General features: G+C 35.1%; 1 protein-coding gene across 1 annotated transcript in view; it reads left to right on the top strand.

The window, feature by feature from the left end:
- The window catches only part of ANKRD31 (ankyrin repeat domain 31), a 135181-nt gene that overhangs the window by 17646 nt on the left and 104566 nt on the right, over window positions 1–12969 (top strand). Inside the window, 4 exon segments of the mRNA XM_053224024.1 lie at window positions 1109–1215; window positions 2375–2415; window positions 6997–7073; window positions 9207–9250. Of these exon segments, the coding sequence (XP_053079999.1) occupies window positions 1109–1215; window positions 2375–2415; window positions 6997–7073; window positions 9207–9250 (269 nt within the window).

The following is a 12969-nucleotide window of genomic DNA, read 5'->3' as shown; positions in this document are numbered from 1 at the left end:
GTTTCTTTGATCTCTTTGGCTTTTTTTACTCCTGTGCCATCACTGCATTATTTTATCAACCTTGGTTTTAAGTACATTTCTGTATCTGGTAGGGAAGATACCTTCCCACAGAGAGTAGCTGGCCATAGCATTCATCCTGAGCTCCTTGGTACAAACAGCAAGCTCAGTGAAGTGTGAGACCCACTGAGAGCTTCCAGTGTACCCTCTTCAATCTTTTTGTTGGATTTGCTCTGAGCTGGGTGGTTTTCTGAGATTCTGATGGAAGAAATCCAAATAGTTACTTCTGAAGGAGCCCCTCCTTTTCCTTTGTTGAGTGACATGCTGTTTACCAATGTTTGGTTTCCCTTTTTTAAAAAAATGTTTATTTTAAGAAAGAGACGGGATCCATGCACGTGCATGTGAGTACAGAAGTGGGAAAGGGGCAGAGAGAGAGAGAGAATCCCAATCAGGCTCTGCGTTGTCAGCACAGAGCCCAACGTGGGGCTTGATCCCACAAACCACGAGATCATGACCTGAACTCTGGCTCAAGAGTCAGATGCTCAACCAACTGATCATTCAGGCACCTCTGGTTTCCCTTTAATACATTCTCATTTTGATCCTTGGTGGGTATATTAAATTTTTTCTCATTGCTGCTTCAGATTTTATTTAAAAAAAAAAAAACTCCTTTGTTTGGATTCTTTTCAGGAACTAAGAAGAGAAGAAAAGTTAAAATAGGAGCTCAGTTTCCCATCTTAAAAACACAAAACTCTGACTGTTTTTGTATTTTATACTAGCATTACAAGTTTTTAAAAATGACCTAAAATGAAATTTTAAAAAAAGAAAATACTCCTTCTAGTGGGGCTTAAGTCTGTATATTGTCTTTACTTATCCTTTGCATTCATTCATCCTGAAACAATAAATATCGAGTGTTGTTTTATTCCAGTGTAGTATATATGTTTCTTTGAAATTAATAACTTAAAAACTTTGGTATACAGAAGTGGCAGTTAGGAAATTATAATTCACAAAATAAATTTAAATGACATTTTGTAGTTTCTATAAAATCATAGAGCTGTTGCCAAAGCAGAGCATTGAGACTATTTTCAAAGGATTTATGATTGTTTCATTCTAGGCAAACTTTCTCCTGAGATTCAACTTGGGTTTAAACTGAGAGATAATCCCCAAGAGCAAATGAGTAAAAATAAGATAATGCCTCTTAATGACAAGGCAGTCTTACAGGTAGGTAGCATGTTGATTAAATACATACTTATTAAAAATTGGAAAAGCTATTTCAAAGAGTGACAAATTACTAATGATTAATTCTTTTTGTCTGTTATTTTCTTTCTTTCTTCCCTTGCTCAGTTTTTTACCATTTCTTAGCCAGTCATTCTGTTTCTTTGTTGTAACTTTGGTGAAAGCCTTATTTATTTATTTATTTATTTATTTATTTTTATCTAAAAAAAATTTTTTTTTTAACATTTATTTATTATTGAGAGAGAGAGAGCATGAGCAGGGGAGGGGCCGAGAGATGGGGAGACACAGAATCTGAAGCAGGCTCCAGGTTCTGAGCTGTCAGCACAGAGCCCGACGCAGGGCTCAAACTCACAAACCACGAGATCATGACCTGAGCCGAAGTCGGACACTCAACCGACGTCGGACGCTCAACCGATGGAGCCACCCAGGCGCCCCAAGCCTTTTTTTTTTAAAGGGGGATGTTGAAAATGTCTCATTTCTTCCTCTCTTTACTTTCCTTATCTATCTCTCTTTCATGTGGAACTTCTGGGTATATACCCAGAATAAGTGAAAGCAGTGACTCCAAAATATATTTGTACATCCATGTTCACTGAAACATTATTCAAGTAGCCAAAAGGTGATAGTAGCACAAGCATCCATCAACAGTTGAGTGGATAAACAAAATGTGGTACATACATAAAATGGAATTAAAAAAGAAGGAGATAGTGATTCATGGTACAGCATGGGTTAACCTTGAAGACATGATAAGTGAAATAAGTTCAGACACAAAAGGACAAATATTATATGGTTCCTTTTATATTAGGTACTTAATTTCAGAGCGACAGAAAGTAGAAGGGTAGGTACCAGGGGTTGGGAGAGGGGTGAATGGGGAGTTAGTACTTCATAGGTATTGAGTTTCAGTTGGAAAAGATGAAAAAGTACTCTAGCTGGATGTTGATGGTTGTGCAACAGTGTGCACAAAATGCCACAGAACTGTGTGTATAAAATGGTTATCATGGTGAATTTTGTGTTATATATATATTTTACCACAACAAAAAAATGCTAAGAAACAATAACATAAGATTATTTTAAATGTTAAATTTTTAATTCTTGTATTAGCATTTATCATTTAGAAACAAAATCTTCCCCCCCCCCCCGCCCCCAGCAACCTCAAGATGAAATGGAACAAAGTCAAGCTCTATTCCAGTAAGTATATTAATTTCTGGCTTTGTTATATTGTAGATTTTTTTTGTAATTTTACACACTAAAACAAGTCTTCATTTTCTCAGGAGTTTTAGAATTATTGTATTTTTTTTAAATGGTTGTCCCTTTAAAAAATAAAATAAAATAAAAACAGAGAGGGAGGCTAACCATAAGAGACTCTTAATTATAGAGAACAAACTGAGGCTTGATGGAGGGAGGTGGGTGGGGAGATGGACTAAATGGGTGATGGGCATTAAGGAGGGCGCTTGTTGGGATGAGCACTGGGTGTTATATGTAAGTGGTGAATCACTTAGATCTACTCCTGAAAGTGTACTCCTGAAAGTGTACTACACTGTACATTAACTAACTTGAATTTAAATAAAATCTTGGAAGGGGCGCCTGGGTGGCTCAGTCGGTTAAGCGGCCGACATCGGCTCAGGTTATGATCTCGTGGTCCGTGAGTTCAAGCCCTGCGTCGGGCTCTGTGCTGATAGCTCAGAGCCTGGAGCCTGTTTCAGATTCTGTGTCTCCCTCTCTCTGACCCTCCCCCGTTCATGCTCTGTCTCTCTCTGTCTCAAAAATAAATAAACGTTAAAAAAAAAATTTAAAAATAAATAAAATCTTGGAAGAAAAACAAATGCCCCTTTAGCAGCATAAGTGTTATTTACAAATATTCTAGATAAGTTTCATTTCATGAGGATTGGTTCATATTAAGTTGATTCTCTATTAATGTTATTTAAAAAGTAAATTTATAGCATGACATGAAGGAAGAATTTGTAGACCTTATTGAAATTAGACTTTGTAGAATTATTGTATTTTAAAAGGCTTTATCCTTTCAGTCTTTTTTTGAACAATGGTTCGCATGGCACGTGGGTGGCTCAGTCAGTTAAGCATCAGACTGTGGCTCAGGTTATGATCTCACAGTTGGTGAGTTTGAGCCCTGCATCAGGCTCTCTGCTGTCAGCTCGGAGTCCACTCTGTCTCCCTGTCTCTGCCCCTCCTCCACTTGTTGTCTCTCTCCCTCAAAACTAAATAAACATATTAAAAAAACCCAAAAAACGGTTCTCAAAGTATGGTCTGCAGACCCCTTCAGAGTCCTTGAGACTTTTTCTAGAGGATCTGTGAGATCAAAACTATTTTCATGGGAACCTGGGTGACTCAGTTGGTTGAACATCTGACTCTTGATTTCAGCTCAAGTCATGATCTCATGGTTCCTGAGATTGAGCCCTGCATTAGGCTCTGCGCTGAAGCTCCGAGCCTGCTTGGGATTCTCTTTTTCTTCACTTCTCTTATCTCCTCCCCTGATTGTGCTTTCTCTCTCTCTCTCAAAAGAAATAAACTTAAAAAATTTTTTTAAAAAGGCATTTTCATAATAATACTAACACATTATTTGCCTCTTTCATAGTATTGACATTTGCACATACGGTGCTAAAGTAAGTGGTGGGTAAAATGCTGGAGCCTTAGTAAGAATCAGGGCAGTGGCACCCATTAGTATTAGTAGTCACTGTAATTTTCACTCCCATGAACTAGCACTTAAAAAAGAAAAGGGAGAAAACACTCAGCTTCACTTAATGCATTTGATGAAGCAGAAAGGTTATTGTTTTATTGAATTCCTACCCTTGAATATATATCTTCTTGATGTGCTGTGCAATGATGGGGAAGTATGCCTAAGTACTTCTGTGCATACTGAAGCATGATAGTTGTCTTAAGAACACTTGTGAATTTGTTTGAATTATAAACATTGTAAGAAAATTAGCTCACTTTTTCTTTGAACTTGGAAGAATAATTGACAGACAAAATAACATTCATACTTGGGTATATGGCAGACATGGTCTTGAAAATGAATGAAGTAAGCCAGTCACTTCAAGGAAAAGCTTATGATATTTGTTGCCAATGAAAAAGTTCTAGCTTTCAAGTGAAAATAAGAGGTTAGGAAAACTTGTTTTTACCACCTCAACCTTGATGGCTTCCCAGTACTTAAAATTTTCCAGTGAGATCAGTGGTAATATTTATAAAAGTGATCTTTCTGATTTTTAATAATCTGTCAGTATAAGGAAGATCTGCATAACTCGGTGAATTAGTATTTTCTAAAAGACAAATGCATAATGTCACAAAATCACATGCAGGTGAAAGATCCATTCAAAGTGCAAATAGACCATTGGGTTATAATGTGACAAAATACAAAAAGTTCGTTGGTGTTTCAATTTCTACATTTCCAGTTCACCTGTAAAGTTATTCCTTTTAGAGTTTTGGTGTGATACTAGAGTTATCCAAAAAGACTACTAAAATACTCCTTCCTTTTCCAACTGTATACCTGTACGAGGCCAGATTTTTGTTATATACTTCAAATAAAACAGTATTTGTATGGTGGGGCACCTGGGTGTCTCAGTTGGTTGAGTGTTTGACTCTTGATTTCGGCTCAGATCATAATTCCAGGGTCATGGCAAGCCCCAGGTCAGGCTCTGTGCTGAGCATGGAGTCTATTTGAGACATTCTCTCTCCCTTCCTCCCCCTCCCTCCCTCCCTCCCTCCCTCCCTCTCTCTCTCTCTCTCTCTCTCTCTCTCTCTCTCCCCCCCCCCCCCCCGCCTTGCCCCTTTCCTCCCCACCTCCAGATCTCTCTCTCTCTCAAAACAAAGAACTAAAAAAACAATGCTTGGCAAAAAATTGAATGCAGTAGCAGATAATGAGATGACAACTGGCTTTTATCGAAGCCATAATTTTTTCAAAATGTTAAATAATGCCACATTTTCATTTTGAAAAATATAATAAATTTTCATAAAATTATATTAACGTTACTGGATTATTGTTTTTTTAACTTTTATTTATTTTTAATTTTATTTTTTTATGTTAATTCCAGTATAGTTAACATACAGTGTTATATTAGTTTCAGGTATATGATGTAGTGATTCAGCAATTCTGTATCTTAGTGCTCATCGTGATAAATGTACTTTCACTGTTATTTTTAAGTTAATGATTATTTTTTAAAATTTCTCTATTTTACATTATACATAAATATATATTTTAAATATGTATATTATATATAAAATAATTATATAAATATATTTACAAATAAATATAAAATTATAAAAATTGTATTAAATATAATATATTGCACATAAATAAAAGCCATTTGAGTTTCTCAGTAATTTTTAAGAGTGTAAAGGAGACCAAAGAACAAAAAGTTTGAGAACCACCCTATTAAAATAACTCTATTATTGAATGTATTAGCACTGTAAGTTCATCTACAGAAATGGAGGAAGAAAGAAGACTAGGTAAGCCTAACACAGCATCCATGCCCTAGAGACCCATTGTTAACATTTTGGTACATTTTATTTCAGGCTTTTTTATAGTTTTACTTCTGTTTATATTTTTTTGCAAAATTAGAGTCATTCTATAATTTTTTGTTTCCTTTTTAAAAATTTTTAGTAATTATCAAATTATTTTCTTATGTGATTAATATTATTTAAAAACATGAATTTTGGTGACCTCACAGTATTTCACTGTATAACTTGACTGTATACTAATAATCATTTAATTATTCCTCTTTTAGACATGTACATTATTTGCTCTGTTACTTAATATAAATAACTATTTTTTAATAATTTAGTTGAAAGTTTGCTCTATTTTCAGACTTATGTCTTAAATTCTCCTTTGTAATTAAGGAAAAACATTCAGTTGCTGACTCAGACTATGATTTTATTTTAAGTCAGCTTGTTCTTCTCAAAGAATCACATTTTAGGGGAAAAAAATCAACATTCATTCCTATTTGCCTCATAGAAATTATTCTGTCTGAGCAGCTTCAGTTCCATTTTCAAGGTAGCGTATATTGATCACTTCTGTTTTTAGACAGGAGAAAGTGTTCAATTAATTATTCTTGCTTAGGCTTCGAGTAACCATGCCTGATGTGTAAAACTTCTCTCAAAACAGCTGGAACAAGAGGGTTTTGTTCTTTTTTTAAGAGAAATATCTTGATTGCCTTTGTGTAGTAAATTAGATTAAGGAAAAAATAATTAACTGAGTGCTTTTCTTCAGTCAACTTTTAATTATCCCAGGACAGATGATAAAATTGCAGGGTAGCATGACTCCTATTTTGCTTTCAATCTCTTTCCATCAATATTTCATGTGTTCTTTGCCTACTGTGAAATACAAGATATTATAAATATCTGAGAATTTTCTCATTAGTGACTTTCACTTACATTTAAAACTATAATGACAAGCTTTCAATGTATTGTAGGATTTCGATAACCGAGATACATAAACCAGGACCAATTTTTCTCCCCCACTATCTTTGGTACTGTCATCCCAAAGTGACTTCTACATCTGAATGTAAGGTTATCATGTTTACACTCCTGAACTTCACCATTAAGTTTTCAGCTTGTTCATTTTTGTAAATACTTGAAGTATAAATGTTAGCAAATTGGTAGTAATTGTAAAAGTAATTAAAATGATGGAGCAAAAAAAATCATGCAATTTTGAAATTCCTTTAAATGAAAAAAAAAGTTTAAATTGTATTTGAATGAGAAAGTGTTTTTTTCTTAACGTTTCAAAATTTGTATCTATTTATTAATTGATTGATTTTTTAGGCATAGAAAAAGTTTTCCAGTGGTCACTGAATCATTTCCCCAGGCTGAACTTTCACTGAACCACCGAAGCATTCAAGGTATGTTTTTATGGGTAGAGTCATACAAAGTAAATTTTTCTTTGCCTAAAAATAGAAGGCTTAGTTAGATATGGATTTATTTGCGTTAATGGCTCTCAGAAGGCCAAATGAGTAGGAAGTTAAAAGTGTGGGAAATGCAAGACATTTGGCCTTCTGAAAGCCACGCATGCCATATGATGCTGTTGCTATCTGTGCATTCTTACCACCACCCTCACTGAACTTCTGAGTTGCAAGCCTTTAAAAGTGCCATGGGCACCAGGATTTTGACTTCGTGGTTTTTCTTGCTGCCATGAAGCTGCTGTGACTAGACGCTCCTTTTCCCTTCTGGCACTTCACTGCAACTCCCTCATCCTTTTATTCCTTTCAGAGTGTTCAGAACAGGAAGCTCATTTTATTATCATCCTAGACTTTAGGTTAAATTACATGTAAGGAAACTATTAAATTGTTAGCTAGTATTGCTAGCTCTGTTCTAATACAATCGTTCAAAAGTAATACTAACCAAATGGTAGAATGATCAAAATAAACGAATTAGTAATTGTTGTAATTGTTTATGAGTTAAAATTTAGCTCCTCCGAGCATTTTCTTCTCATTTGGCACTTTAGAATTCTTTTTTTCTACATTCATGTTACTACTACATTTTGTCTCAAGTGTTAGTAGGAAATGTACAAAATCTTTTAATAATTTATTAAAAGACCAAAACTCCACAAAATTTTTTTAACTTGTAAAAAATGTTTTAAGTAAATTTTGTAGCTAGAAAATGAGAATTTCCTCTAAATAACATTTATTTTTAATATAGTAGTCAACTAGTATACTATATTTTATTATACCAGCTTGTCAAATTTTAAAAATAGTAAGTATTAGCATAGAAGAATGATCATTTTTGGTGATGAGGTGATTAAAAACAATATAGAAGGAGGTGGTTTTGAGGATTTGCTTTACAATTTAGAGAAGGCAAAAGTGGATGAAGTCTTTTTCTGTGTTTTTAAACTAACTCCCCAAGGATCAGACAGTTAAAAAAAAAAAGAGATAATTGAAAATGTATCTATTGTATTACAGTGTTTCTTTCATTTGTGCTAAAATTTTAAACAACTAGAGATAAGATTTTAAATGATAAGATATACACAATATCATGTATTATCATCATTGCTTGGCACAAAGAATTCTAATGCAAGGATAAGAAGTTATTTATTCATAATAACTTTTTGCTCTTCATCCTGTGAGGGTGTGCAATGCCATGATGTTAGCCTTCCTAGTTGATTTTCATAGCTTTGTCATCATCAAATGGCAAAGGTAAAACAAAACAAAAAAACAATAAGAGGCAGATTTTTGCACCATGTGATAAGCGTATTTATGCTTATTTTTTCCTGAAAAACCTGTGTTGCTTGTGAGGATGCATGGTAAGGTTACCAGACAATTACTTGGATTACGCTGTAGCTCTAGATACTGCCTAATCAAAAGAAACCAGTGAATGATTCAAGCATATGCCTGAAACTCCAAAGAGCCCTAATTTCCTACCTAAGTATGTCAGAGTACCTGGTCCTTGATGGTGAAGGTATGAAGCAAGAGGAATGGAATTTGAGAAATACCTTTTTTCCTGATCCTCCTTCAACTTCACTTGGTATGAATTGCAGAGGGAGCAGAGTGAGGAGGTAAAGGGGAAGTCATATTTAGGACAACCTCCTGATTCCTTTTGGCCCCTACATGGGGTGTTCCTTTACATGCCTAACTTGACAGCATAAATTAATTTATATTCCATTACCCATAATGGAGAAGATAATAACCCTGAGAAAGGAGATAAGATTTTGTGCTCTTTGTACTTACCTATTCTTAGAATCACTCAGCCGAAATAGAGAAGCTGGGTTTTAGCTGAACCAATTCTAAATAATTATAATTTTACCTATCTTCATGTAAAGTAGTATATTTTAAAGAAATGGAAAAAATTTTCTTTTGTTTATTGCCAGTGTAATGATACTTTTACATCAATAAATAGGTATAATATTTATAAAATATTTTATAAATCACACGAATGTCTGAGGGAGTCATTTCAAGTTACATGATTAAGAAATGCTAAGTGAGAGGGTATGTTTTTAGTGCTTTAATAAAACTGGAGTAAAATGTATGGTTATCTTCTAGGGCCTGAGGCTGAAAATCCTGAAATTTTACCACACCCAGAAAAGGTTGGTCTATATAACAGAGATTGGCTATGCAGATCATGTGTTTAGATTTTTAAAACATTATATTGATTAAAGTTTAGCCATTTAGATTCTTTCCCTCTGTGAGAATATGACTAAACCATTTCAATAAATAGAAATGTATCCTTGTCTAACAACCCCTTCCAGTATTTGTTCTTCCTTTATCTTTAATAGTATTCTCTTGATCTGTGTTTCTTTTTTGTACTTTAATTCCAGTGTCATTAACACAGAGTGTTATATTAGTTTCAAGTATACAATGTAGTGACTCAAGAACTCTATAAATTACTCAGTGTTAATCAAGATAAGTGTATTCTTAATCCTCTTCACCTATTTCACCCCTACCCCCATTTCCCTCCCCCCGATAAGCATGTTTGTATTTTATAGTTAACTGTCCGTTTTTTGGTTTGTCTCTTTTTGCTTTGTTCATTTGTTTTGTTAAATTCCACATATGAGTGAAATCATATGGTATTGTCTTTGACGGACTTACTTTGCTTAGCATTATACTCTAGATCCATCCATTTATTGCACATGGCAAGATTTCATTCCTTTTTATGGCTGAATAATATTCCATTATGTATATACCATTTCTTCTTTATCCATCTATCAATGGACCTGCACTGCTTCTATAATTTGGAATTTCACAATTCGTGAGATCATGACTGGAGTTGATATGAAGAGTCAGTAAGACGCTTAACTGACTGAGCCACCCGGGCACTTCTGTATACATTGTTTATATGTTTTAGATACTAATCCTTTATTGGGTATGTCATTTGCAAATATCTTTTCCCATTCAGTCTTTTAGTTTTGTTGATTGTTAATTGTTGCCTTTGCTGCATAGCTTTTTATTTGTAGTCCCAAGAGTTTATTTTTGCTTTTGTTTCTCTTGCTTTAGGAACCATATCTAGAAAAATATTGCTATGGCTGATATCAGAGACATTCCTGCCTGGGTTCTCTTCTATGATTTTTATGATTTTAGGTCTCACATTTAGGTTCTTAATCAGTTTTGATTTTATTTTTTGTGTATGGTATCACTGGTTCAGTTTCATTCTTTTGCATGTAGCTATTCACTTTTCCCAGCACCATTTGTTGAAGACTTTTTCTCATTTCATTTTTTTGCCTCCTTTGTTGAAGATTAATTGACCATATAATCATGGGTTTATTTCTGGGCTTTCTATTCTCTTTCATTGATCTGTGTGTCTGTTTTTGTGCCAATACCATACTGTTTTGATTATGACAGCTCTGTAGTATCACTTGAAATTTGGGATTGTGATACTTCCAGCTTTATTTTTCTTTTTCAAGATTGCTTTGGCTATTCAGGGCCTTTTTTTTTTTTTTAATGTATCAATATGGCTTTTAATGAATTTTTATTGTTTGAAGTCAACACCAGTTAATTAAACATCACATAGCTCACATGTGAACTTTTGAAACAAAGTCACTTAAGGACTACCTATTTTTAAAAACATAATATAAAAATATGTCCTTCCAAGCACTATTTCTGATAAATAGTGTGTGTGAACTTGTTTACATTTTAGGACCTGTGGAAATTTGCTTATCACTGTGTGTACTGGTTAACCTGATTATCTGCCACCAGCCTAGGATGAAAAATGAAATGTGAGAAATCCAAAAGTTAGTAACTTTGGAATGAAGATGGCTATTTGGGGTCTTTTGTGGTTCCATACAAATTTTAGGTTTATTTGTTGTAGTTCTGTGGAAAATGCTGTTGGTATTTTGATAGGGATTGCATTAAATATGTATATTGCTTAGGGTAATAAGGGCATTTTAACAATATTTATTCTTCCTATCCATCAGCATGGAATGTCTTTCCATTTTTTTGTGTTGTTTTCAATTTATTTTATCAGTGCTTTATGGTTTTCAGAGTATAGGTCTTTTACCTCCTTGGCTAGGTTTATTCCTAGGTATTTTACTCTTTTTGGTGTAGTTGTAAATAGGATTGTTTTCTTAATTTCTCTTTCTGCTTCTTTATTATTAGTTAATGGAAATGCAATGGATTTCTGTATATTAATGTTTTATCCTGCAACCTTCTGAATTATTAGGTCTGGTAGTTTTTTGGTGAAGTCTTTAGGATTTTCTAAATATAGTATCATGTCATCTACAAATAGTCAAAGTGTTACTTCTTCCTCACAGTTGGGATATCTTATTCTTTTTTGTTATCTGATTGCTGTAGCTAGGACTTCCACTAATAAAAGTGGTGAGAGTGGGGATCCTTGTCTCATTCCTAACCTAGGTGAGTATGACATCAGCTGTGGGTTTTCCTATATGGACTTTATTATGTTGAGGTATGTTCCCTCTAAACCGACTTTGTTTAGGATTTTTATCATGAATAGGTGTTGTACTCTGTCAGATGTTTTTTCTGCATTGATTGAAATGATCATATGGTTTTTATCCTTTCTCTTGTTAATGTGATATATCATGTTGATTGTTTTGTAAATACTGAACCACCCCTTGCATCCTGGCAATAAATCCCACTTGACTGGGGTGAATGATTTTTTAATGTATTGTTAGGTTCAGTTTGCTAACATTTTATTGAGGATTTTTGCATTTGTGTTCATCAGAGATACTGGCCTGTCATTTTTTTTTGTGATGTCTTTATCTGGTTTGGGTATCAGGTTAATACTTGCCTCTTAGAATTAATTTGATAGCTTTCCTTCCTCTTCATTTTTTGGAATAGTTTGAGAACAATAGATATTAACTATTTTTTTTATGTTTGTTTATTTTTGAGAGAGAGAAAGAGAGAGAGTGACAGAGTATAAGTGGGGGAGGGGCAGAAAGAGGGAGGCACAGAATCTAAAGAAGGCTCCAAGCTGCAAGCTGTAGTCTGCCCCTCACCCACTACTGGGGCTGCATTTAGACTGGTGTATGTTGTGGTTTTTCTTTCTCCCCGGGGCAGGGGTCCCTTTTGAAGTGGTGCTGGCCCCTGTCAGGGCAGCTTGTACACTCGGGAGTCTTAATTGCATCTCTTTGGATGGGCTGTGACTGAGAGCTTTTTGGAGGAGGTGGATCCAAAAAGTTCTTAGGGGTGGGACCACAGTGTTACCAAGATTTGCTCCCAGTCCTGTGCAGGTGGGGACCAAGCCTGGTAGGGTTGGAAGGGAGGATCCATAAAATCCATGGGAGCAGGTGTATTGTTAGAAGTTAGGTAGCAACTGTCTGTATCCCACTGGTCCCCCTATGTGGCCAGGTGTTTAGTATGGGGAAGGAAATGGCACCTGCCAGCTACTTTGTTCCTGGAGAAGTCTTCCAACTATCCCTGCACCTCTGGCACACATTCTGAGATGAGTAAACAAATTTCCCACCCCTGTTCCCCAAGTATTTTCCAAACTGCTGCTTCTATGGTATATCTCTGTAGGCTATTTTTTTGTGCTGTCTCTTTAAGTGTGGGGACTTAGTTTCCTTTTACCCTCCTGGCTCTCCAAGAGGTGAGCCTATTGGTTTTTAAAGTTCTAGGTTTAAAGTCCCACTGGTTGTGAAAACCCATGAAATTCAGCCCCTCTGGTTTTCAAAGCCAAATGTTACAGGAATTTATTTTACCTGGGTCCCTTCCCGTCAGTGTGATGGTATGTTTCTCTCTTCTCTCCATCCCCTGGAGTTCTTCCCTCCATCCCCTGGAGTTCTTCCCTCAGGGAAGGTTCCGCAGGTCTGTTTAGCTCCCCACTGCATCTCTGTCCTTCCTATACTCTTCAGTG

This window comes from Acinonyx jubatus, chromosome A1 (genome assembly GCF_027475565.1).
Source record: "Acinonyx jubatus isolate Ajub_Pintada_27869175 chromosome A1, VMU_Ajub_asm_v1.0, whole genome shotgun sequence".
In the NCBI taxonomy this organism is placed as follows: Eukaryota; Metazoa; Chordata; class Mammalia; order Carnivora; family Felidae; genus Acinonyx; species Acinonyx jubatus.
Note: the sequence above shows the minus strand (reverse complement) of the source record. Positions and strands in the feature narration are given on the sequence as shown.